The 24049-nt window shown below is 38.0% G+C and overlaps 1 protein-coding gene across 1 annotated transcript; it reads right to left on the minus strand.

Moving 5' to 3' along the window:
* Positions 1-2995: 2995 nt before the first annotated feature.
* NAF1 (nuclear assembly factor 1 ribonucleoprotein) lies at positions 2996-23825 on the minus strand. The gene is made up of 8 exons (XM_074148108.1): positions 23501-23825; positions 20999-21134; positions 17892-17985; positions 14311-14393; positions 13103-13263; positions 10473-10524; positions 6344-6449; positions 2996-3697 (listed from the first exon to the last, which is right to left on the minus strand). The coding sequence occupies exons 1-8, from the start codon at positions 23794-23796 to the stop codon at positions 3279-3281; spliced, it is 1347 nt and encodes a 448-aa protein (XP_074004209.1). The 5' UTR covers positions 23797-23825; the 3' UTR covers positions 2996-3278.
* Between the last annotated feature and the right edge of the window lie 224 nt (positions 23826-24049).

A 24049-nucleotide genomic window follows, 5' to 3' on the forward strand; every position in this document is an offset into this window, starting at 1 on the left:
CTATGTCACTAAGCACTATGTCAACCTGTCTTCCAGGGATGGTGCCTCAACCACTTCCCTGGACAGCCCATTCCAATGCTTAATAACCCTTTCAGTATAAAAATTTTTCCTAATATCCAATCTGAACCTCCCCTGGCGCAACTTGAGGCCATTTCCTCTTGTCTATCGCCTGTGACTTGGAAGAAGAGACCGACCCCCGCCTCGCTACACCCTCCTTTCAGGCAGTTGTAGAGAGCGATAAGGTCTCCCCTCAGCCTCCTTTTCTCCAGGCTGAACAACCCCAGCTCCCTCAGCCTTTCCTCATACGACTTACTCTCCAGACCCCTCACCAGCTTCGTTGCCCTTCTGTGGACCCACTCCAGCACCTCAATGTCTTTTTTGTGGTAATGAAGAACTAAAGTTGATTCCAAGCAAAGTTCTGCAAGTGTGACCTGTACTTGCTAAATGCAGAACACCTGCAAAATTTGTTTCGACATAAAAGAAAAAGCAAGTGCACACAAAACCAAGCATTAGTAAGATGTCTTAGACCATAATAAATTTCTGTCAAACTATACTCCATAACCTATATATCAGGTTTTGTTACACGTTAATTGTCGTTATGAGCATAGAGGCTACACCTTAGTATAACTTAAATCTTAGCAGCCTAATCACAGTATTATTAGTCCAGATCTAATTATGAAATGAAAAGTCAACATTACAGATAAAAGGGTCTCAATAGTTACAATTGTTGTACCTACACTTCCTATTGCCGGACTCCTTTTCCTGGCGTTATGCTTACCCTCCAGCTGCCCCTCTGGATCTCCAGGCTGATGGCATCCGTTGGTGCTGGGGACATACAGCATGTCATCAGCATCCCAAGTCCAAGTATGACCTTGACAGTTTCTTTCTCCTTACCCTATAAATTGACTTGGGATCACTTTTACAATTGACAACACACTTGTGACATCTTGCTCTTTCTTCATGTTGGCATGTTCACAATGATATCTGATTTTACTGTATATGATGCATTTTACATGCGTTTACATGCATTGCTTTTTCTCTCCATTCTACTCAAAAAGGGTTTTGTTTAGAGCCAGGATTGCATTTCTTCAACTGACCACTGGGGAGCAGCTTGCAACCCAGTTTTCCAGTGCCAGCCCTGCACCATGCCTTGACATCCCAGATACTCCTTTATACTGCATCCTGCGCTGCCACTTCCCTCAGGTCTCTATTCCTCTACGCTATCTTATTCCATTAAACCCACAAATACACCATTCTACACAGAATAAATACTTGCCGCTGTCATCTATGTAAAAAACTATGTGTATACCAGAGGAAAAAAAAAAAGTACATGTAAAACAAATTAATCATACCCACCTGGTCATTAAAAAAAAATTGTGGTTGTAGCCAAACCAAGTGAAGACAGCTCCAGGTGAGTGAAGGGAAGCTGAGACAAAGCAGACCTGCTGAGCCTCAGTCATGAGGCTGTATGGCATTTACTCACACCTGCGACCTGTCACTAGCAATGGTAATAGCCGGGCTACAGCTTAAGATAGCCAGAAATTCACCCCCTTGTCCTCTCCCCAAAAATGTAAGCATTTACAACAGGCTAGGACTTGGACATTCTTTTTACTACCAAAAACCCCATAAATCTGTAAGAACTAAATTAAACATTAATGTCTGGAATGCTATTATTCTGAAACATTTTGTTGCGACTGTACAGTACCTGTTTGCCATAAAATTTGAGATCTATACAGCCTTCTCAGTTGCATATGGCTATGAAATAGTAGTTTTAGATACAGTATAGAATTATTAGTTAAGTATATTACAGGAAACTTCAGAAGTCTAAAATTCAACTCTAATTCACAGTAGCAACATCTTGACAAGACAGTCCCCCCTCCCTCTGTGCATTAAATTTTTGCTTCATTCTTGTTATGTGGAATTAAAGTCTGCACAACACCTGCAGAGGTTAGTTAGCCTTTAAATACATATCCAAAGTAATAAGGCCAATATGAGTTTGAGAATAGAAATACATACTGCATATCAGTACTATGCAGTACTTCTATCAGGTCTGCTCAATGGTTCAAAGTAACTGTATTGTTAAGGATTCAAAAATTAATACAGCTACTATTGATTTTTCAGTGCAAAAATCTTTAAGAAGTCTCCGTTCCACAATTTTTTGAAGATTTTTTAGATCTTCACGCCGTGTTGGGGTTTCCATTATAGTTAGTCAGAGCCACTTCCATGGAGACTAAGTCATAGGACTGACCCTTTGGACAGGTGGAGGTTGTTCCAGGCTGGCTTTGATTGACAATTCCACCCCCTCCTAGAAAAAAGCTGGGAGAGTTAGTGACTTCATTTCAGAAGAGACAGTTTTGATGATAATCAAACAGCAATCTGGTACTATCTGCATCTTGGATACAAATTGAAACGAGGGAGTTCTGAAATGGGATACTTTCTCTCCCTGACAAGTCTGATGACTTCTTCCTAGAAAGGCTGACTACGTACTGTGTGCATCTATGGGCATTTCTGCACTAGGAGCAATGGTAAGCTAGAGAAGTTATGCTGGTTTTTAATTTCCCCATACCATGCAGTTTTATACCCTAAATTAATTGCAAAACATCTAATCGATAAGTTGATCTTCTATAGCTATCGTAGGACACTAAATCTGACAGAGTAAATAAGCTGCTGATCCAAATTCTGATCTAGCTATTTAAAGAAAGACCATCCCGCTTGTCTTTTAGTTAATATGAAATTAATGAAATATTAAAAGTTGAATAACCGGAGTTTATACCTCATATATACAGTGGCAAACTTAGATTACAGTTTAGGTGTCAGAATTTTAGTTTCCATGCAAGTAGATTTCAAAATTTGCAGAAATTGAGAATAGTTTAGCATAGTGATATACGACCACCCTGAAAATATTAAAATACCAACTATGTGACATATCCTCATAACTATTAGCCAGTAGTTACATTAATTATTAAAATTACAAAATAGATTTCCGCCACTACATACCAGTCTCCAAGAAGTTTTTATTTATCATCTCAAAATAGTAGATATTATAAAAATAAATCATTATTTAGTATTCAGTCACCTTTATCATACAGTTTTCTTTTTTTGAAACAGAAAACATATATAGAAAAAAATAGGTTTTTATGGATGTCCCACAGACCATGAAACCATTTGTTCTATTGCTGCAGAAAAATAAAGCATCTCCAAAATAAGGGAACACAGTCTTAGTAGCCTGTTCTTCCTCCCTTTAAACTGCAATGCTCTGTATGCACACTTAGGGAAACTTAGTAAGGCCTGAACTGAGAAGGATGGCTATCTGGAGGAGGTGGAGGCGGCGGAGGTGGTGGTGGCAAAAATGGGTATGAGGAGTTGTACATGTTCGGGCCTGCCCAAATCATATTCATATTTGAAGGTGGAAGGTGGAATTGATGCATCTCATTAACAGAGCCAAAAACTGGAGGAGGAAAGGGATACTGTTGCATCATTGGATTTCCTTTTCTCTGGGGTTGTGGAAACACTGGAGATTCCTGATGGATTCTGTTGTCTGAAGAGTATAGCTGTGGTGGTCTGACCTGTGGTCTCAAAAAACCTGGAGGGCCTGATGGAGGAGGAAATGGATCCCTGGAGAATCCTCTGTCACGGTATCCCCTTGAGTAACTTGAAGCAGGCTGTTGCATTGACTGATGAAGTCCTTTACTCTCACCTTAAAAAAAAACAACAAAAAACCACACAAAAAAACAACAAAAAGAAATTAAAATACACATCATTTTAATATTATTTTGGAAAGATTAAGTTTAGTCCTCACAAATCTTTCAAGGTGAAGTCAAAGAAATTTCAAAAGTAATCTTATCAACAAATAATACTGGCAAATAATACATAAACAACAAAATATACTGGCAAGTCTACTGTTTAGTAACTTATCTTGATTTATTAGAGTAATATAGGAAGAATGATCCTGAGGGTTGCAAATTCAGTCATTAAAAAAGACATTTCACTTTCCTCCCCTCCAGGCATTTTCATTTGTGTTAATGAATCACAGGAACAGTCAAACTGTGAGTATTTTGGAAGCTTTGGTTTAAAACAAGATTTAAAAGCAACACAATTTAAAAATGGAGATAAATCAACACTGCATTACACTGAAGTGGTATACAGCTTTCAGACCTGAGTTGCTATTACAGCACAGACACGGGACAGAAAAAATTATGCAAACTCAAATTAATAAAATTAACTTACTCTATCAGAAAAAAAGCAGTCTGTACCCGTAGCCCATTAGCTTTCATCAATCATCTTTCAAGGATGAATTTTTCCCTGTACAGGTCACTGTAAGCATATATTTAAGGTTCATGACAAATGTACTACCACTTTATGTAAATCTCAGAAGAGTATTAATGGGGTAAGTGCTATAAAATTAAGAGCACTGAAATATTAAAAATATTCCAAAAAGCTGCTAAGATTCAAAAGGCTGTAAAATTTAAACCAAAATATGATCTCTAAAGGATTTTAGGGCTAGAAGCAAAAAGGTACTTAGGGGCATAACACCACATAAAATCACTGACTTTAAGAACCTGTGTGGACCTAATCCTTTGGACCAGACTACACAGAAACATTTTCATCTTTTAAAAGCTAAGTCTGGAAAGGTAGTTGGATACCAAAATTCCTACTCATTTTCATGGGGGATTATGACTTAGACTCCTTTGGTGCATGCAGTTCTCTCGGAAGCACTGAAATGAAAGTACCTGAGTGAATATTTTTGTTCTTTTTTCTCCTATCAAAGACTGTAACAATGAGCCAATTTTAACGTACTGAGAGTTTTATGAAGATGCAACCAAGCAAAACTCCAGCTGAGACCAAGTTTGTGCCTCAATTTGCCAGATATCCTTGTTGTTAAATTCCACAGCCAAACTAAATTGCACACAGTGTCAATTTACACCATGTTATTTACAGAAAACCACAGCAATCCATAACCCATACTCCCTTGACAGATCGAGACAGTTCCTCCTGTTGTGTTCTCAGTTATGGATCACAGTTCAGTAACAACCTCAGCAAGCCCTAGGCAAAGGCAAGTCTGCAATAAGCTAGCAGAACAAGGATATGGTGGAAAACATACCCTATGCTAGATAAGCAGAAACCAGGAGAGAAAATAACCATCAGCAATGAAGGGAAAATATGGCATGATTGAGATCCTTCCCTTAAGGGAGAACTGCCAAAACTAGAGCATCAAAACCAGCCCAAGAAAGATCTCAGCTTTATTTAAAGGATACAAGGGAGTGATGTACTGTACACAGAGTAAAATGGTAAACAGGACAGTTACTGACGTCCTAGATCAAGATAAAAGGGGTTCAGTGGGGCACAATGTACTCCAGAAGAGCAGCAAACTCATGGAAGGAGTCAGTCCAAGCTGACTGGGGGGAAGCACTGTGCTGCAGGCAGCTGAAGCAACCTCGTATGTAAACAGCACAGGAAGAGGGGAGGGGATCAGTCAGTAGTATTTAAAGAGTGGTACAAAAAGCATGCAACAGAAGCAGACCAGTGAGAAAAGAAAAACAGGGATGCGATTTAAATTATTCAGCCAAAATGTAAAAAGTTTGGTCAGTAGAGAGGTGTGAGAAAAGACAGATAGGAAAATCTGGTTATTGCAAACAGAGCACAGCTGCAAACATATACCTGAACAGATCTGTCAACAGCAGAAGAAATAAAGTCAAGGCTATGTATATTATGAAAAACTATACAGTTTATTGAACTACTGTAGGTTTGTTTATCTAATGACTGTGTCAGGTGAACAGAGAGGTTCTTAGTGGGCTACGCAAGAAACAGTTGTTTTAAAGTATTTATACGCCATGGGCGAAGAAGAGCCTCCTTTTCAGATAGAGGAATAAATTCTCCATCTAAGACTTGTGTCTTCTCCCTGACTGTCAAAAAAATGGGTTTCCAAAAATTGCACGTGGCCTTCCTTTAACTTCTCCCTGAACTCAAAGGCTTAACCTGAACCTGGGCCCCAATAACCCATACAACAAGCAAGCTCAGACTCCAAAAGGTAGCATCTGTTCTACAGCCTCATTGCGTGTCAGCTGACACTGTCATAAGAGTTTTTGAATTTCCTGTGACAACTGTCCTGCTCCTACACTACTTCCCTTCCACAGTTCAATGGAAAAATGCTTCATTTTCCTTTGAAAAAAATTAAGGAAAATAGCCACAAATTCATTAACATAATTTTGAAATTATTGATTAACTGATTGAAATATAGAAATACTGATTAACTGTATGAAAGCTCAATCATAAAGATATATATCACTGTATATTTCAAACTCAGTTTACCAGATAAAAGCATTCTCCCATAGCATTCACTCACCTGATGCATTTGCTTCTGATTTGAGTTTCTTCCTTCCTTGACTTTGAGGCTTCTTTTTCTTCTGCTTTGCCTCTCTTTCTTTTTCATCATCACTGAAATCCAAGGCCTGGGTTAAAAAAAAAAAAAAAAAGAGCACAAGCCCCTTTATTTAAAGGGTGCAAGGGAGGGATGTACTGCACACAGGGTAAAATGGTAAACAGGACAGTTACTGACTTCTCAGATCAAGAAAAAAGGGGTTCAGTGGGGCACAATGTACCCCAGAAGAGCAAACTCATGGAAGGAGTCAGTCCAAGCTGACTGGGGGGAAGCACTGTGCTGCGGGGCAGTTGAAGCAACCTCATATGTAAGCAGCACAGGAAGCAGCAGGAAATTTATTATTATTTAAATAAAAAAAAAGGGAGAACAAATAAGGACTGCATAGAGAACTTCAGTTCTAGCAGTAAATCATTATTTAGAAAACAATACATCCTGTCATCAGTTTAGAAAACTATTCAAGCTGCACTTTCCTATTTTGCATTCAAAGAGCCATCGTGTGTTCAGCTGGCTTCTCAACACAATCAAAAACTTATCACTCCACAAATTTCTCACGACAATTATACAATACCAGGTATTCCTTCTAATTTTCCTAAAAACAACATTCAAGTACTGAACACAAATTTTTGATTGCCTAGATGTTAGCAAGACAAAAACCTGGGAAACTGAGGGAGCTGGCTAGCTATTGCCGAGAAAAGGCTTTTGAAGGGCAAACTGCAAACTAAAAATCTGTATTTTAATTCACCTAAAGTAAGTTAAAATTAATTTGGCAACCAGTACTTAGCACAATTAAACTACATTAAAAAAAATACCTCAGTCTAGAATTGTCACTAAATTGCAACTTTCTGTAGTATATTTAATAGCACTGTTACCGTCCAAATTGCAATAGCAATGTTATTCCAAAGGAATTTTCAGCTTTGGAGAATGTTGTCATTAACAATAGATGCAACAATACACTGCAACATTTTGTTCCTGTTATGCAAGTTTTTGCTACCTTTTGAATCCTAGCTTACATTTAGAATGAGGACAAGTTGTTAGTGACAGGACAGAAATCTATCAGTATAATTAGTTCCCTGAAAAACAGCTCACTTATATGACTTAAAGGTTTGTTCCCACCCTCCCAATTCTAAAAGGAAGGTGTTTGCTGCTTACTTATCTCTACAGCATGTATATACAGAGCATGGATCTCAAAAACACTGCACTAAGTGCTAAAAATGCCATGTAAAAGTTAATTCTGAATACAACTTTTTCCTCTTTTACATAAGTGGATTATATTCTTACTCAAAAAAAGCCACAAGGAAAACAACAAGATGATATATGCATGAAGTAAAATCTCACTAAGTCCTACTTTTTCTAAGCACTTTAATAGGCCATCCTCCAGTAAAGCAGAAATAACAAACAGGTACCGTCTTGTGCTAGCTAATTTCCATGTAACATTCCATAAAAGCTGCCTCACGGAGAAATCACATTTATCTGCTCCTGTTAGCCTTGCAGCATACAGATCACACTTTGTCATCCTATGACCCCAAAGACAAGGCCAAGAGAGGCTGTACTACTGAGTCTACAGTGAAGCTGAGCTAATTAGAAACCTGTCAGAAAAGGAACACTTACCATATTCCTTAAAGTAGCAAGCATAAAAGGCCTAAAGTGGATTAATTTAATGTATATACAAAAATAAAGCTTCACAGTATCACAAAAAGAACTGACTCCAGCAATTGCATGCAGTTTACTACGGCAGCTGGCCAGAAAAGTTATAGAATCAGCTGCCAGCTGAGGGCTCTAAAAGAGTCTGGCTGTAAGAGACAATTTCAAGCATCAGTAGCATTAAATTTAATCTGCACCCTTGTCAACAGCTATTACCTTCACAGCAAAAGCTACTTTCTATCAGCTCATCAGCTGTCACAGTTTGGATATCTTCGTGTAAACTCTAGCTGCTAGAACTATCCAAAGATTATTCTAATTAAGGATTACAAGATGTTAGATATGGTGTTTTCTCCAAAACAGAGCACACAGACATACCAAAGTCAAAACAGCCACAGAAACAAAGGTGTCATAAAAAGCAATCAAGTTTGTCCATCCTTGCCATCACTGATTTTGTTCAGGCTTCCTTCCTATAGAGAAGTACAGTAAACCTAAAGCTCCCCAGCACTTTCAGATTATAACCTGAAGGTAATAGTATCACAATTAAAACTAAGAAAAATCATAAAAAAAGAAATACCAACTTTGGAAAAAACAATTAATCTGTATCTGCAGAAGACTTGACTGCTTGACTTTTTAGTATTTAGCCAAATTTTAAAGTTACTTAGGTTCATACAAATTCAAATTACACGTTTACAAGCTCATCTGAACACCTTTAAAAAATGATTAAGAAACAAAAAACCATCAGCCAATAAGCACATTTTGTATCATCACTAGAAAACTGTTTGATGAAAGAAAGCTAAGACTAGCCAAGTTTCTAAGTATACACATATTTCAAAGCTCTACTGATCACATACCTACAGTCCAATTCTATGCAATACTTCTAATTCTCAAATGATCATTCTGTGTGAGATGTCATCTGCCCGAGAAAGGAAGGCAATTTACAGTCAGAACTGACAGACAAACATTCTTTGAGTGAAGTTATCACTGCTCAGCTCAGTTACGTTTGTGGGAAGAAAAAAGGTATTTCAAAATGCATCATCTTCATTATAGTGGAAGAAGCGACATTCTGCGTTGACAGACTGATACATCATTACAGGATCTACCTTCAAGCATAGTAAAGTCCATGTCACAACATTCCTCTTTCAAGCCAGAAAAACTGGCCTGGGATAAGGACTGTGAATGCAAAAATTGATACTGTCCCTCCCAGCACCCTTCTAGACAAGTTGTCCACCTGTGGGATAAGCGGGTTCCCCATATGCTGGGTGAAGAACTGGCTGAAGGGCAGAGCTCAAAGGGTTGTAGTGAATCCCCGGGGCTACATCTGGCTGGCAACTAGTCACCAGCAGTGTCCCTCAGGGTTCAATTCTAGGGCCAGTTCTGTTTAAAATACTTATCAACAATCTGGATGCAGGAGTTGAATGCACCATTATCAAGTTCGCTGATGATACCAAACTGGGAGGTGCTGTTGACTCTCTTGAGGGACAAGAGGACTTGCAGAGGGATCTAGATATATTGAAACACCGGGCAATGATTAATGGGATGAATTTTAACAAGTTCAAATGCCATATTCTGCACCTAGGAGGGAGTAACGCTAGGCACAAGTATGAATTGGGAGAGGGGTGGCTGGAGGGCAGCCCTGCAGAAAGGGATCTGGGGGTGCTGGTGAACAGCAGACTCACTACAAGTCAGCAGTGTGCCCGGGCAGCCAAGAGGGTAAACTGCATGCTGGAGTGCATCAAACACAGCATAACCAACTGGTCAAAAGAGGTGATTATCCTGTTCTACTCAGCATTGGTGCGGCCTCATCTTGAGTACTGTGTGCAGTTCTGGGGCCCACAATTTAAGAAGGATGTGAAAGTCCTCGAATGAGTCCAGAGGAGGGCAAGAAAGGTGGTGACAGGGCTGGAAGGAATGTCCCGAGGAGCAGCTAAGGACTTTGGGCTTATCTAGTTTGGAGAAAAGGAGGCTGAGGGATGACATCATTGCTCTCTACAGCTTCCTGAGCAGGGGAAGTGGAGAGGGAGGTGCTGAGCTCTTCTCCCTGGTATCCAGTGATAGAATGCATTGGAACGTTCCAAACTGCACCAGGGGACACTAGGAAGCATTGATTTACCGGCGTGGTTAAACACTGGAACAGGCTTCCTAGCGAGATGGTCACCGAAGCCTGTCAGTGTTTAAGAGGCATTTGGACAATGCCCTTAATACCATGCTTTAGCTTTTGGTCAGTCCTGAATTGGTCAGGCAGTTGGACTAGATGATCACTGCAGGTCCCTTCCGTCTGAAACAGTCTATTCTATTGTAAAAATTGGTTACAACACCACCAAAAAATCCACAAAAACACCTTTCCTACTTAATTATAGAGTAAGAAGCCCATATTACATACTCTGCACAGAATTTTTTCTACATATATCTTGTGTAATCAAAAACAATAAACCAAAAAAAACCCTATAGTTACTTCAGGTGGTGGTTCTTGGTCATTCTTCCAAGATGCATCTGAGCCTTTTTCCCTAGAAGAAAAAAAACAAAAAAAAACCACACACACATATTAGACAATCAAGATGAAGAAAGATGGTGTAAGGAGGCTATGAATCATCTCTTGTTTGAGTCATGTAGTAGCAACATATTCCAGGCTAAAAGTAATTTGCAAGAACTGTACTGTAGCAAATACGGTAACACTTTCCTCAAGGTATCAGATCTCCTACACCAGGAGCTGTCTGTTTTGAAAGAGGCATTTGGTTTTTAATGTTCTAAGTCAATAGAACTTCACTATATGTGTCTACACACTACATGTGTACAGAAATCTTCTTACTTTGAAGACTGAACATTTCACGCACCTAATGTTAAGCTTTGATCAATACTCTCTCAACACACACTTTTGCACCTAAATTGCTTTGAACCTGAATTCAGGTACTTCACTGCAACTTTTTTATGCCAACTAAATGTTGGCTACAGTCATAAACTTTCTCATTCTTCTGGTTTAAGAACACATATCTCCAGTTAAAAAGGACAATGAATACAGTACAACACAGGCTTTAAGCATATCTATAGTGAAGAGAATTTGGAATCAAAAAGCCCTCTAAGGTCGGCTTACAATTCTATTAGTACAATGTTAGCTTGATCATTAGGTTTCATCTTCTATTTTGTTTTAAATATAAGATTTCAAATCTTAATTCTGATTCCTTTCCTCTTCAAAGTACCATCGCAGTTCTGAGTAGCAGTTCTGAAACTTTAAGCCTACAGTACTCCACAAGCTGGTCTGTATACACTCAAACTAACAAAAGCAGAAAATAAAAATTACTGGTCATCAAATTTGCAATCTTCTAAGGTCCAAGAGCCTTCTTGTGAAGCACTGACCAAAGCTCAACTTTTCTACTATCCATGCCCCCTTGGTTTCTTCATATAGACATTACAGCAGAGATCAAAAATCAAAATTCTTTAACTTTTTATAATGACACCTACTTTATGAAAAGACAGCTTCAACAAATAATACCAATTGCCTCACAAAAGCTTAACAACCTTTACTGATGAAACTCAGAAATAAAATATTGTTTCAGTGAAATGTAACTTCAGTCACATTAATCAGAAAATATGGTTTACGTCAGATTGCACAGGTGTTCCCATTGGTCATTTTAATCCAGAGCAAGAAACAATGCCTGATGCACTGTTCAGCTGTGCTGATAAGTAATGGAAGTGTGAAACATCTTACCTAGTGTTCAACTTTGTACCGTATATGCTAGTAAAGTACTACCAAAAGACAAATATAGTTCCCAAAACTAGTGGCAAAGCACGTCATAAACTAAAACATGAGTGTCACGTCTCAGATGCTGAGTACGGCACACAGTTATTGATGTAGTAAGCAGATGATTAAAGTCTGTGCAGTTACTGTGCTAAGCAACAAAGTTTAATGGCACAAATCAAAGACCAGCTGGCAATCAAAATGCTGCAGAAAAACAAACAAGCAGCAGAGTGAGAAAGTGATCTATTTTGGTCTTCACCAAAAGGAAAAAAATATGCTTGTTGCTTCCACAGAAATAGAAAAGGTGAGGGAAGGAAGACTCCTGCAAGCCTAGCCACACATACATGACTAAAGAAAAAAATTATTCAGTAGGAATACTGACAAAGTTGCAATTAATGCAGACACCAATATTATACATTTTTTCTGACTACAGTCAGTAAGTCAGATGAGAACTAATCCTAGTAAACAGAAACTAAGTTGCTTGTATGACAAAGGACTTTTTTAACCCATAGTTATTTCAGACAACTATTCATTAATAGTTAGAACACTCATGTCTAGCGGTCATTTATTATGCTTTATTTTTTATTCTGTGTCTTTGAGTACACCTCCTTTTAAATGGCAACAAGACCTATACATGCCTGGGGTTACAGGGGACCCTATACAGGCCATACATGCTACTTTCCTCAATCAGACTGGGGTTACACAAACACTACTGAGAAGTTGCTGAACATCATACTACATTGCCACCCAAATCCCTCCCCTCTCCCAAATTTACAGCAGGCAATTTTCATATAGAATTGTTATTCTCCAACTGCACAATAGATCTGTTGATAATTAAATTTCAGTTCTGGCCTTGCAACATGAAATAAAAATAGTAAATAAATAAAAAACTTGTTCAGATTTCAAGTAAGTTTATCATAAGTTATGAAACTAAACAAGAATCTGAAGAACAACAAAATCCAGGAAGTTCAGCTTTCAAAACCCATGTATGTGTGTGAGAGGGTGTGGGGGAGGGAAGTATCAATGAATTTTTTTCTGGTTATTTTTTAGGTAACATATCAACATGAAAAGAAAGCAAGCTTAATATATTAAACTGAATAAGAAGCTACTAAACTTTAGTAATTCTAACACTTTAGAAGCTTGTAGCTTACAGCTACTCTGTACCGTTCCAAAAGGCAAAACAGCACAACTTTTTTATTACAACACCATTGAGAATATCTAAAAAATAGAAAAGTTTTAGTGTCAGGCTTAGTCCTACAGTTTCTCACTCAAGGCTAAACCTTAATTCAGTATTTTTAGCTATATTAAAAAATACTTTATAACCAGATTCAAAAAGAAGTCAGACTCACTGTTTTAGTTTCTCTGCAAATATATACTGGGTGAAGTCCTCCACTGACGGAGCAAAATACATGCTATCTTGCACATTAATACCTTTTGCTTTGATATGCTCAGAGCTGTTAAATCTTAACACATAAAAGGGATGTAAAACAGGACCAAATATCTCAAATATCTGAAACACAAACAAAATTAAAATGTTTAAATAAACCACCAAGAGTAGGTAGCTAATTTCATTGCAGACAACCGTAAAGTTTTAAGATGCTTTGTATTTAAGAAGTTTGCTGCATTTTGAAAATACAGCATCAAATAAGTTACTTTCATGCTTTGGTTTTATTGCCACATTTTGTTTGACGGTGTATTTCCTCAGCTACTGTTTAAGATATAATGTGGAAAAGTAAGTTCTCTGACATGTTGATGTTACCTTCACCCACCCAACTGCACTGCTTTCACTAACTGCTTCCTCTACTTCAGCAATCTTTCCTTTTGTTAAAGCTCTATTCTTCTCTATTATGTTTTCAAATCTCTTAAACCTGGAACAATCTCCTTATCATTTATTCCTCAAAGTTCATCTTTACAATACACCTTTACGTCAGTTCCCCTACCTGTTCCCCAACTCCATGGAGGGCAGAGAATTCTGAAATGTTGTACAGATTTCAGGCTGAGGTTTTTTGTTTCACTGACATCTAGCATTCAGAGATATTATAGTTGTAACCGTTCTAGACGATGCCTTTCCTTCCCCAGAAAACATACAAAATTCAATGAACACCCCCCTCAGCAAACACTTCATTATACTTGCATAAAGCACACATTGGCCTTAAACTGGAACTGCAGAGAGTAGATATGTAAACATTCCCCATTTGTCCTGAAACTTGACTCTAATTTCTCCAATCTTGGCCCCCAACTCCTGGCAATAAAACAGCACAGCCTGTTATTCGAGACATATCTGAAAGCAACCTCTCTCTCTCTCCACAAGCACTCTAATAAAATAGCAGAAACTCATCACACATTGCAATTCTGTAAGGTTCCAATGCATTCTGGGTAAGGAATTCTTGAGATTAAAAAAGCCACAGATGATTATAACAAGAGTCAAAACCACAAAGCAAAACTACATATCAAGGAACCATATTTCCTTTAGTCAATTTCAATACTACTTGTTGGAACATGAAAGAATACTTTGAATTTTATCTTAGAATAACATGTTTTTATGCTTTACACTCACCTTTCCTGCTGCTTGTCGATCTTCTTTAAAAATTATACTTTCCTCATTTACTGGAGGTAGGCCTCTCAGTGATTCAATTATTACTAACATGGAAAAAAAAATCAATTAGAACTTTTATGTTTCAACACCAGAATGTAGTTAATTGCAGAGAAACTTAACAAACCACACCATTATTTGTTTACTACAGTTCATAGGGCTTCACCTGAAAGTTCTTGTGCATACACAAAACTACTTATAACTGGACACCCCTTCTCCAGTGATATGAGCGGTAACATTTACATTTGTTTACAGAATTATTGTTCCTAGGGTGGAGAAAGAAAGGAAACCAGATGACAGGTACAAATGAGAAGTCTGAGAAATAAATGTGTGAGGTACCAGTTGCATTTACCCAGGATGTTTCTTAATTAAGGGCATAGCAACAATAACCTGGATTTTTTTGAATGCAGATGCACATGTATATTCTGCCGCCTTAATATCCCAAATGTAATTCTCCTCAAAAAAAAGAATAAAGATGGCTATTCATTATAGCCATATGACTTATTAGCTTCCCCTAATAAGTCATAAGAATCAGACCAGAACACAAAAGATGTCTGGCAGTCCATTCACAGTAGCAACTGGTGGTACCATTTATGTATATAGATACAAAATTTGAAATACACTTCTGCGATTTAACGTCATATAATAGTATCATACTACATTTGGGCCTAATCCATGATTAATGATGCTATGAGTGGTCTCAGTGAGCAAGCCATTCTAGTAGTTCAAAATATGAAATCTCTTAACATTTAGTAGAGTTAAACACTTATAAATGGACACAGAAGCATGTTCTAACACACAATTTATATACAGGCTACTTCATTTTTAAGTTTTCCAGATTCAGTGACATAAAAAGCTTATTCTTTTTTGAAATCTTTACAGTAGTTCACATTTGTTGCTTTAGTCTACAGAAATAGTGTCTTCCTTTACATTCAGCAGGAATGATGCTTAAAGCTGTCAATACAGAGGCCTAGCAGCATTACACTCAAAAATTCTGACTCTGAAGGTAATCTTTTCTACATCTAAAACAACAGAACGCTCCATTAAGCATTCTCAGTGCCTCCACCATCAAATAAAGTCACTCAAGCACTTAGTGTCACTCAGACTCCAACAAAAACTAACAAGATTATCACTGCTAAACTTACATAACAGGACTTAAAGCAATAAACATCAAGCTAGAACTCCAGCTTTGCTACTACTTCCATCTGCAAACACCTTGTCACATGCCAAGCAAGCCTGTGACAATGCTACAGGCTTAATAGTTCACTGAATTTCAATAGAAGGCATAGCCCCATATTCCAGTAGGCTAAGGAAAATATTCTGAAAACATAAGTCATGTCAGTCCCATGAAACCCAGGAGAAACATCATCTACAGCCTATTTGACTTACAGTTCCCCCCACCCCAACCAAGCCAAAATCCTCAGTTTATATCTTCCAGGGCCTAAAGTGCAGTCCCAGGGCAGGTTTCTCATATGTAATAAAGCTGTTTACTTTCCAGGCTACAACCCACACTGTGAATTTTTCTCTTCAAGTACCTTGAAGAAAAACACAGCAAAAGTTCTGTTAAGTTCTGATACACTGAGCAGAAGTTCACAGAAAGTACCGTCATCTTGCTTTTCGCTAGTGTGAAGCAAGCACGAACCTATACTGTTCTAGCCTTAAATTCACCTCATAGTATGAAATTGCCAGCTCACAGGTATCACACCTGCAGACTGATGAACTCAGAAGCTTGCTACAGAGAATAGCAGAGATTTCTGATACACCAAAGGGACAGTTCAGGGTACTGGCTGTTTTGCCAAGATAATATTCATGATTTCCAAATGAGACCTCAACTCCCCTCATTCTAGATATAAACCTGATGCACACCGGTATCAATTTAGTTCAAAAATCAAAAAACAATCCACAATCAGCTAGCAGAGTCCCTAATATGGCTCCAAATCAGTTGAAATTGGCTCAGAGACTTGTTTCCAGAAGAACCGAAAAGAAAGGAAAGCATATCGAAAAAGGGAGTCATAAAGAAAGGTAGTAAAGGTAGAAAAATAACACAGATATCTTGGGGCTTTGTTCCATTCTTACGGCTTTATTTCATGTATGGTTATTAGTCTGTTTTCTAACTTTGACCAGCCAATCTAAGTTCAACACTTCATATATTTCAATTACATAAAGTAGAATACAGACTCGAGAATTCACCTATCAGTAAACTGACAGAATTTGAAAAGGTTATATATACCAAGGAGGATTAGAAATTAACGACAATTTTCAAAGCCAAAGTCTTTAAGAACAGCTTTGTTTAAACATTTACATACTACATCAAAAATAATAACTGCAAACTACGTTCAAACGTTTCTCTTAAACTTATTTTCAAACTGTCATTTTAGCTGCAGACAGCCTTCTTGAAGTTCCCCTTATTATCAATAAGAAAGCAAAGTAGAACAAAAGGACAATGACTAGATTACTACCGTCTACACTCCCAAATCAGCTTCCTGCACATGAATGACACGAAATCTTACTCTAAACAAACACCAACAACAAAAACAGTGTAAAGGAATTGCCTGTATTACCTGGAATCTTTTAAAATAAAGAAAATTTAATAGGACAGGCTATTTGCTTTAATTCTTTTGTACCTCACTCAACATAAGTACTTGACCTTCAAAACTGGACTTAATTTCTAATTTTCATAAGCAAATTGCTTTGAAAGCAGTTCAAGCAGAATGGAACACTTGAAATAAACTTAAATACAAACATTCTATGGATATTTTATTAATAACAGCTTCAGCAAAACTTTGATTTCACATATCAAAAACTTAGGCATCTGGTAGATCTGAAAGGATCCCTAAATGCCTATCACCTGCAGTTAAGCTTACATCTATTGTATGGCTCAATCCCATTAAGCTTACCCTCCAGCACCTATAAATCACATTAGCCATGCTGTCCTATGACTGCTGACACTGGCAGCTTGTATTTGGTCAAGGTGCCAGAAGTGGGAAGATTTAAAAAAATAGAAAAAAAAGAACAAATATCATGCACAATATACCAATTACCCAACAAGCACTGCTACACCGGCTAAAGAAACAAATCTTTTTACTGTCCTCATATATTAACAAGAAAGCACTTAGTACTGCATCGTACTGGATCTGTGCTTTCAGTTACACACCTCTTGTATCTTCAGAGATAATTCAAATATAACATGTACAAGTGGATGATTTCTTAAAATACTGCAACTATACTACTGTTGCCAGAATTCATATAAAGATCATAATACACAGTGAAAAAAGGCTTTTTAATGAAAAAATTAGAACATGAAAGTCACACAGAAACACATGCATACTAGCTGTAGTATGTTAATCTTTAGAAGATGCAAGCCAACTAAAAGTGAATCCAACTCAATGTCATTTGGTAGTCCAAGTTCTCATTCAGCAACCTCCTACCCCCTGAAATAGAATGCTGCAGTACTGACATTTTGAAGGAACAGTCAAATACACAATAAATGCAGAGATATACAGAAATTATTTTAATTAAAAACAAAGCAATCATATCTTGCCTACCTAGCTGCTCAATGATGCTGGAAACTGTCCCAAAGAGCTTCAGTTCAACATCATCAGGCAGAAGTATTGTTAAGTCTTCAACAGGAGGCAGTTCCTGAAAATAACAAGTCAATGTTCAGAATATAATCTCATCACACTAAGACATTCATCACTTTGTTGCTGCATAAATTTGACAAATCAGAAAAGCCTCCTAGCATTTTGAAGGTTTAATTAAAAAAAAAAAAAATCTCCTTTGATTTGGCTCTTTCAGAATAATTCTAAATGAACTCATCTTGGGGAATGTCACTTTTGAAGACATCTTTTCTATTGAGACACTACTCTACATATTTCCATTGCAACTAAAGTAGAAACCAATTTTATTCAACTGAAGAAAACCAACAACTGATAAGACATTTTGTTCATTTTTTTGAACTTTCAAGTTAGATAAATTAAATTCAATGTACAACACAATAATTAGATAATCAGTTATCAAAAAATCAGACAACTTGTAACCACATTCAACGTGTGACAGAAGAAAAATGTACACAGCAAGTGATAAGGTAGTATGAAATACACCATATACAAGTATCATATGATTTGACAAAATGGTGTCTGTCCATTTATGCCATGACTTCAGACCATTATAGAAGATGTGAAGATCACAACAACCTATACAAATAAAATTATTTTTAGTTGTATTTGGTACACAAGAGGACAATCATAGAGAACACTTGAAAAAAACGCCAAACTTCAGATATACAAATAAGTACTGCACAAACAATATTCAAATTAATCTTTTTCCTCAAATGTCAGCATCAAAATCTGCTATCAAAGGCTGATTAACACCAAACTCATCACCTACCTCCGATTTACTCATAAACTAAGATTTCTACATATATACTATACTGCTGTGAATTCAATATGAATGATATGGAACGCAAGGTAAGGGCAACTAGAGTAAGAATCATCTTCAAATTCAACATCTGAATGTGGAGGCAGAGACCAAATCTTAGCACTGAACTGTACTTTTAAAGGCCATCACCAGAAATAAAATCCCTCTCCGATAGAAGAATCTGTCTTATCAAAACTTCACCTGGCTTGTAGAGCAACTCAAAGACCAAACAGATGCCAAGACTTTCTCCAATCATATAATACAGCATTCAAGTTAAGATGAGAATTCAGATAAAAACACCACATGCTTGTACAGGGTGGTAAGTTTTCCAACATTAAACCAACTTCACTGCTAAGACTTAACTGAGTCATGGATGCCAGAGCAAGTCAAAGGCCAAAGACCAGAAGGAACAGAGTTAAGATTTTGATCATAAATCTCAAATTGGTAGATGATACCACCTGTCATACTATATACAATATCTGCCAATCCTACACTTTAAAGGAGGAGGCTTCTAAAATAGTTCCACTAACACTCCTTAATACTTGCACATTTTTTTCCCTAAGCACATATTTCAGTTAAATACTTTCTTTTTTTCATTTAGTCTTTGACCCATGCTTTAGCAGTTAGCTATTTTGGTGAACTTTTTAATAGATACAATTTGAAAAATAAAATGTATTCCCTCAAATTTACATATGACAATCTACAACATTTTTACACAGACTAATTCTATTACTGTAGAATAGCTTAGTACAAGATACAATAAAAAATGTAGTTGCTAGAAATTCAGTTCTTATTAACTATCACTGACAAAAAGCTACAAATTTGCTGAACCAATGAAATTAATCACGCCAGTACTTAAAAGGAAGATATTTTGTAAACATTGGGACTTGAAGCTAGTAAGCTAATGAGACAAAAGAGCAGATCAACAAAGCATTTTCAGACTATCTTTAAATTTTCTTTAAATAAATAATTGAGATAAGAGGTAAATAAAACCTGGTATCTATTTGAGCAAGGATTTTGTTCAAAAGTCCAGTGCTGTAAAAAAAGTGTTATCATAGAAGCACTTAAAACTGTTCTACTATTAATCATACTTCAAATGAAGTGCATGTAAGCAGGAATTGCTCTCATGTTTTACTCCTTCAGAACACAACATTATGTTTCTCAATCTTTGATTAATTTCAGGGATAAAAGAATATGCTAAGAGCTTTTCTTTACTCCAAGTGCCTATACAGAGCATCAATTTAAGAATTAACAACGTGCTCCTGTTTCTTGTTGTTGCTACTACTAATGCGTGTCAATGTCTCAGCCTTTCCAGACAGTCATCTAGCACTTCATTACAAACTCTCACAGAGCACTGAAGCAAAGGTAAATGTATCCAAATGTATCTGCTCTTCAGGGGCTTTTTTTCCCCCTCTGCCTTTATAAAAATTTCTTGTACCCTTCATTGGGCTTGTTTCTCATTCCAGAAAGCATTTTTTATGAAGGGAACAGATCTACAAAGTAACAGATAAACATGTACTGTTAGTGTAAATTGATGTTACAGTGTTAGATTATCCTTTCATTTGTAATCCATTACAAATGATGTATAGCTAATCACTCATTAGCAGATTATTACTAGAACTCATTCCTTTAAACCTCTTAATCTTGACATAATGAGGAATAATGGCAGCAATACTTAATGAGTATGTCATTTATGAGAACCAAAACCGAAAGACTGTATCTTGAAGCAAATTAAGGTTCTGATCCGCAATACATAAAGCAGTGCTGTAACAAAAATTGCAGAATAAAACAAATACAAGTCACTTCTATGACCACTCTAATAATTTTTCTTGAGTAGAGGTAATGCAATCTGAACCTCCAGAAGGCTTAATACATTTGAAATTTTTACCTCAAGACTAAACATATTTGAAATATGACTGCAAGACAGACCTTCAAGTCTCTCACATAGAGAAAGGATGATGAAAGCCTGCAATACACAAAAACCCCAAAAATATATGAAAATATCCAGAACTTCATCCAGAATTTCGTTTTCGTGATAAAATAAGCTGTGACCCTCACTTCAGAGTGGTCTTAGCATACAAGAAAACAAGACATTTTAAGTTATTAACTGAGCTACACCTAACTATTGCAAAAACATACATTCAATCACTAGGTATTGCAATCACTTAAAAACATGTTAAAATATTTCAAGTTGTGTTACTAGAAAAAGGTTTAAAAGATAACACATGGTACTTACATCAATAGGCAACTCATCTTTTGTTTTAACACAGTAAGATCTGTTATCCTTCTCATTTGGATGATCATCTTCATCAGATACTGTTGAAGGAGAACATGAAGAAGATGTAGTTGATGAACTATCTGAATCTGTATCACTGAAAATAAAAACAGACATGGGAGTTAGAATAGAGAATTCCACATGACAGATAAAAAAAGTGGATAGATTATACATTACTAAAATACCTCTGGTTACCAGATGTTTTTCTTAATCATATACATTTGTATATAGAAGAGCAGCAATCTTTTCTGAACGTACAAGCCACTGGACAAAATCATTTTAAAAAAAATTATCTCAGAAGAGTAGTAGCTTCAGCGGTTGAGAGCAACTAACAACTACAATGGCTCACTTGGGTTCCGACTGTTTCACTGCTGAATGGTGAATGTGGCATGACAGCAATCACCTCTTTAAGTTCACCTAGTCCAGTTTCTCCCTCTGGCTACACCACGCACAAGGCCATCACCAGCACAACTCCCCCTGTCAGACACAAGTGACAGTCACAGTTTGGGACCTACATTTCATTGGTTTGCAAGTGAAACCAACCAACATTAGAGTCACAGGAAGATCACCTCAGTATAGAACCTAGATAAATACAGCCAAACTAGGACCATAATGTCTAAGCACGATCAGCATATTTCCATTTTATCCACGACCTAAACAGCCAGTATTGAACATCATTTGATGTAACTGAGCACACAAAAAAATATGAAAGATAATACATTAAACTACCTGCTATACCTTACAGTTACTCTTTTGTACAATCCCAACATCAGCATAAAGCTAAGTAAAAATCAAGAAAATACTTATTCCAAGCAATGCATCTTGCATTATGAAGGTAAAAAAAAAAATTCTAATTTTTGCAGGTAAAAGAGATTAGTTTCATAATTCATGGCCTGTTTGAATTCCCCTAGTGCGTTATTCACACAGATTAGTAATTTAATTTTTATCACTGGCACATGCATAAGAGATGTTTATTGTCTTAGACGCAATATTTCAAGTAAAGAGCACAGTAAGAAACCAGTCCTTATTCATGTCAACACATTCCTTTTAGCAAAAGTCTAAGTTCTTCAAGAACCGGTGCAAGAAACAAACACATGGAGTAATTGATCCTAGTGACTGAAAAAACATGTTTTTTTACAAACCTTACATAAAAATACACCAAGACAAGCAAACTTTTGTAAAATCTCATCTATTCTTTCTTACCTGATCTTGCCATTAACAAAGTAGCATTTAGAATCAAAGTGATAAATAAAATACAAAAAATGATCCCAATAAATACTGATAGGAAAGACAACAAATAAGTGCACCTCTCCAAATAAACCTTTTGAAAAAGTCAAATAAGGAACTCTTGGAACAAAATCAACATAGCAGAAAGACAAAAATCAAGTCAGACTACCAGAGACCAATTAGCAGGAGGGGAGAAAAAAAAAAAAAAGAAACAAAAATGTTTGAGATACACACAGTCAGCTAAGTAAATTAAAGTTATCAAAATTTTGTCTTTAATATTTATCTGGACATCAGAAAAAAAGAGACTTTGGAAGCAAAAATGACTACAGGTGAAGTCACTGCCATAGGCCAGGAATTTCGCTCTCCATCACTTCATGATATTTTAGGAAAACTTTGAACCGAGCAAAAAAAGTATTTCCAAAGTCAAGCTTTAACCCATTAACTGTTAATAAAGCACAGTATTTTCTTTTTAAGAGGAGATCCTTAGACTTTTTCAGCCTTCACTAGTTAGAAGCAGAACATACCCACCCAACTGCAATGGCCCAAAAAGAAAACACAAAACTCACAGAAACTGACAAAGTGTGCAGGCTTCTAAGACTGAAATAGAGCCCACATTTAACAAAATTTACCTTCCACCAACTACACTGAACATCAAAGCACAGATGTAGTAGAAGATGGAACCTTGTATAAAAAACATACAGATTGAGAATGAGCTTTTCCACCTAGATGCCAGCATTAGAGCACAAGTTAAGACCTACAGAGTCTTTACCTTGAATCTTACATTCAGTTTTTTTCAGCAATAACACTGCAGGTGTCCTGTCACAAGTGATGTAGGGGCACCCTGTGAGGATCATGCCAAAAACGATGCTCAGTCACGATAGCCCAAACAACCACGATGCTCTACAGGTTGCCACCCAAAACCTCATGTTTCCATTAAATCCTATACCCTTATATTCATTGTTTTGGAGGCTTATTAATTCAACAGTAAAACTTCTAGTGAAACGTAAGAGAAAATGTCATCTTTAATGGGAAAGAGAAAGCTACTGAAGCTGAAATATTAGGGCACGGGGATAGGGGCGGACTCGGACACCCCGCTGGCAGAGCACTGAGACATAGAGCAGGCGGCCCGCGCCCGGGCCCACACTCGCCGCCGCGCAAGAGGCCGCAGAGGGGGAAGAGCGACCCGCGGAGAGTGACGCGCCCCTCTCGCCCCGGGGCTAGCAGGGCTGCACCCACCTGTCCGAGTCTGAGGAGGGGACGGCAGCAGGAGGACCGCTGGGACTCGCAGGCGGCGGCGGGCTGCGCACTCCCTCGGCTGGGGGCGGCGGGGCCTGAACTTCTCCAACGCCGTCTGGGGGGCTCGGAGGGCTTGGCGCCCCCTCCGTGCTCGCCGCTTGCTCCTCGCTCGGCGCCCCATCAGCGGCCGGCTCCCCCTCAGCGGCCGGCGCCCCCTCCTCGCCCGGCGCCCCCTCAGCGGCCGGCACAGTGCTGGGCTCAAAGGCCAGGGCCTCCATCTGCACCACCACCTCCATCTCGGCACCCGGCGGCACGCGCCCCAGCTGCCCCACGCGGCCGGCGGCTCCGCCCCGCCCCTTCCGGCTGCCCCGAGCGCCCGCGCCCCGAGAGGCTGGGGTTGTCTGGGCTCGACGGATGGGGCAGAGCGCATGCGTGGGGGGAAGGGCGGGCTCCCCGTGATGTCACGTGACGTGACGTGACGCGAGGCGGTGGGCGGGGGCGCGCGCGCGCGCTAGGCTTTGTGTTGTGACAGCGGCTGTCGTAATACGT

Source organism: Numenius arquata, chromosome 5 (assembly GCF_964106895.1).
Source record: "Numenius arquata chromosome 5, bNumArq3.hap1.1, whole genome shotgun sequence".
NCBI classification, from domain to species: domain Eukaryota; kingdom Metazoa; phylum Chordata; class Aves; order Charadriiformes; family Scolopacidae; genus Numenius; species Numenius arquata.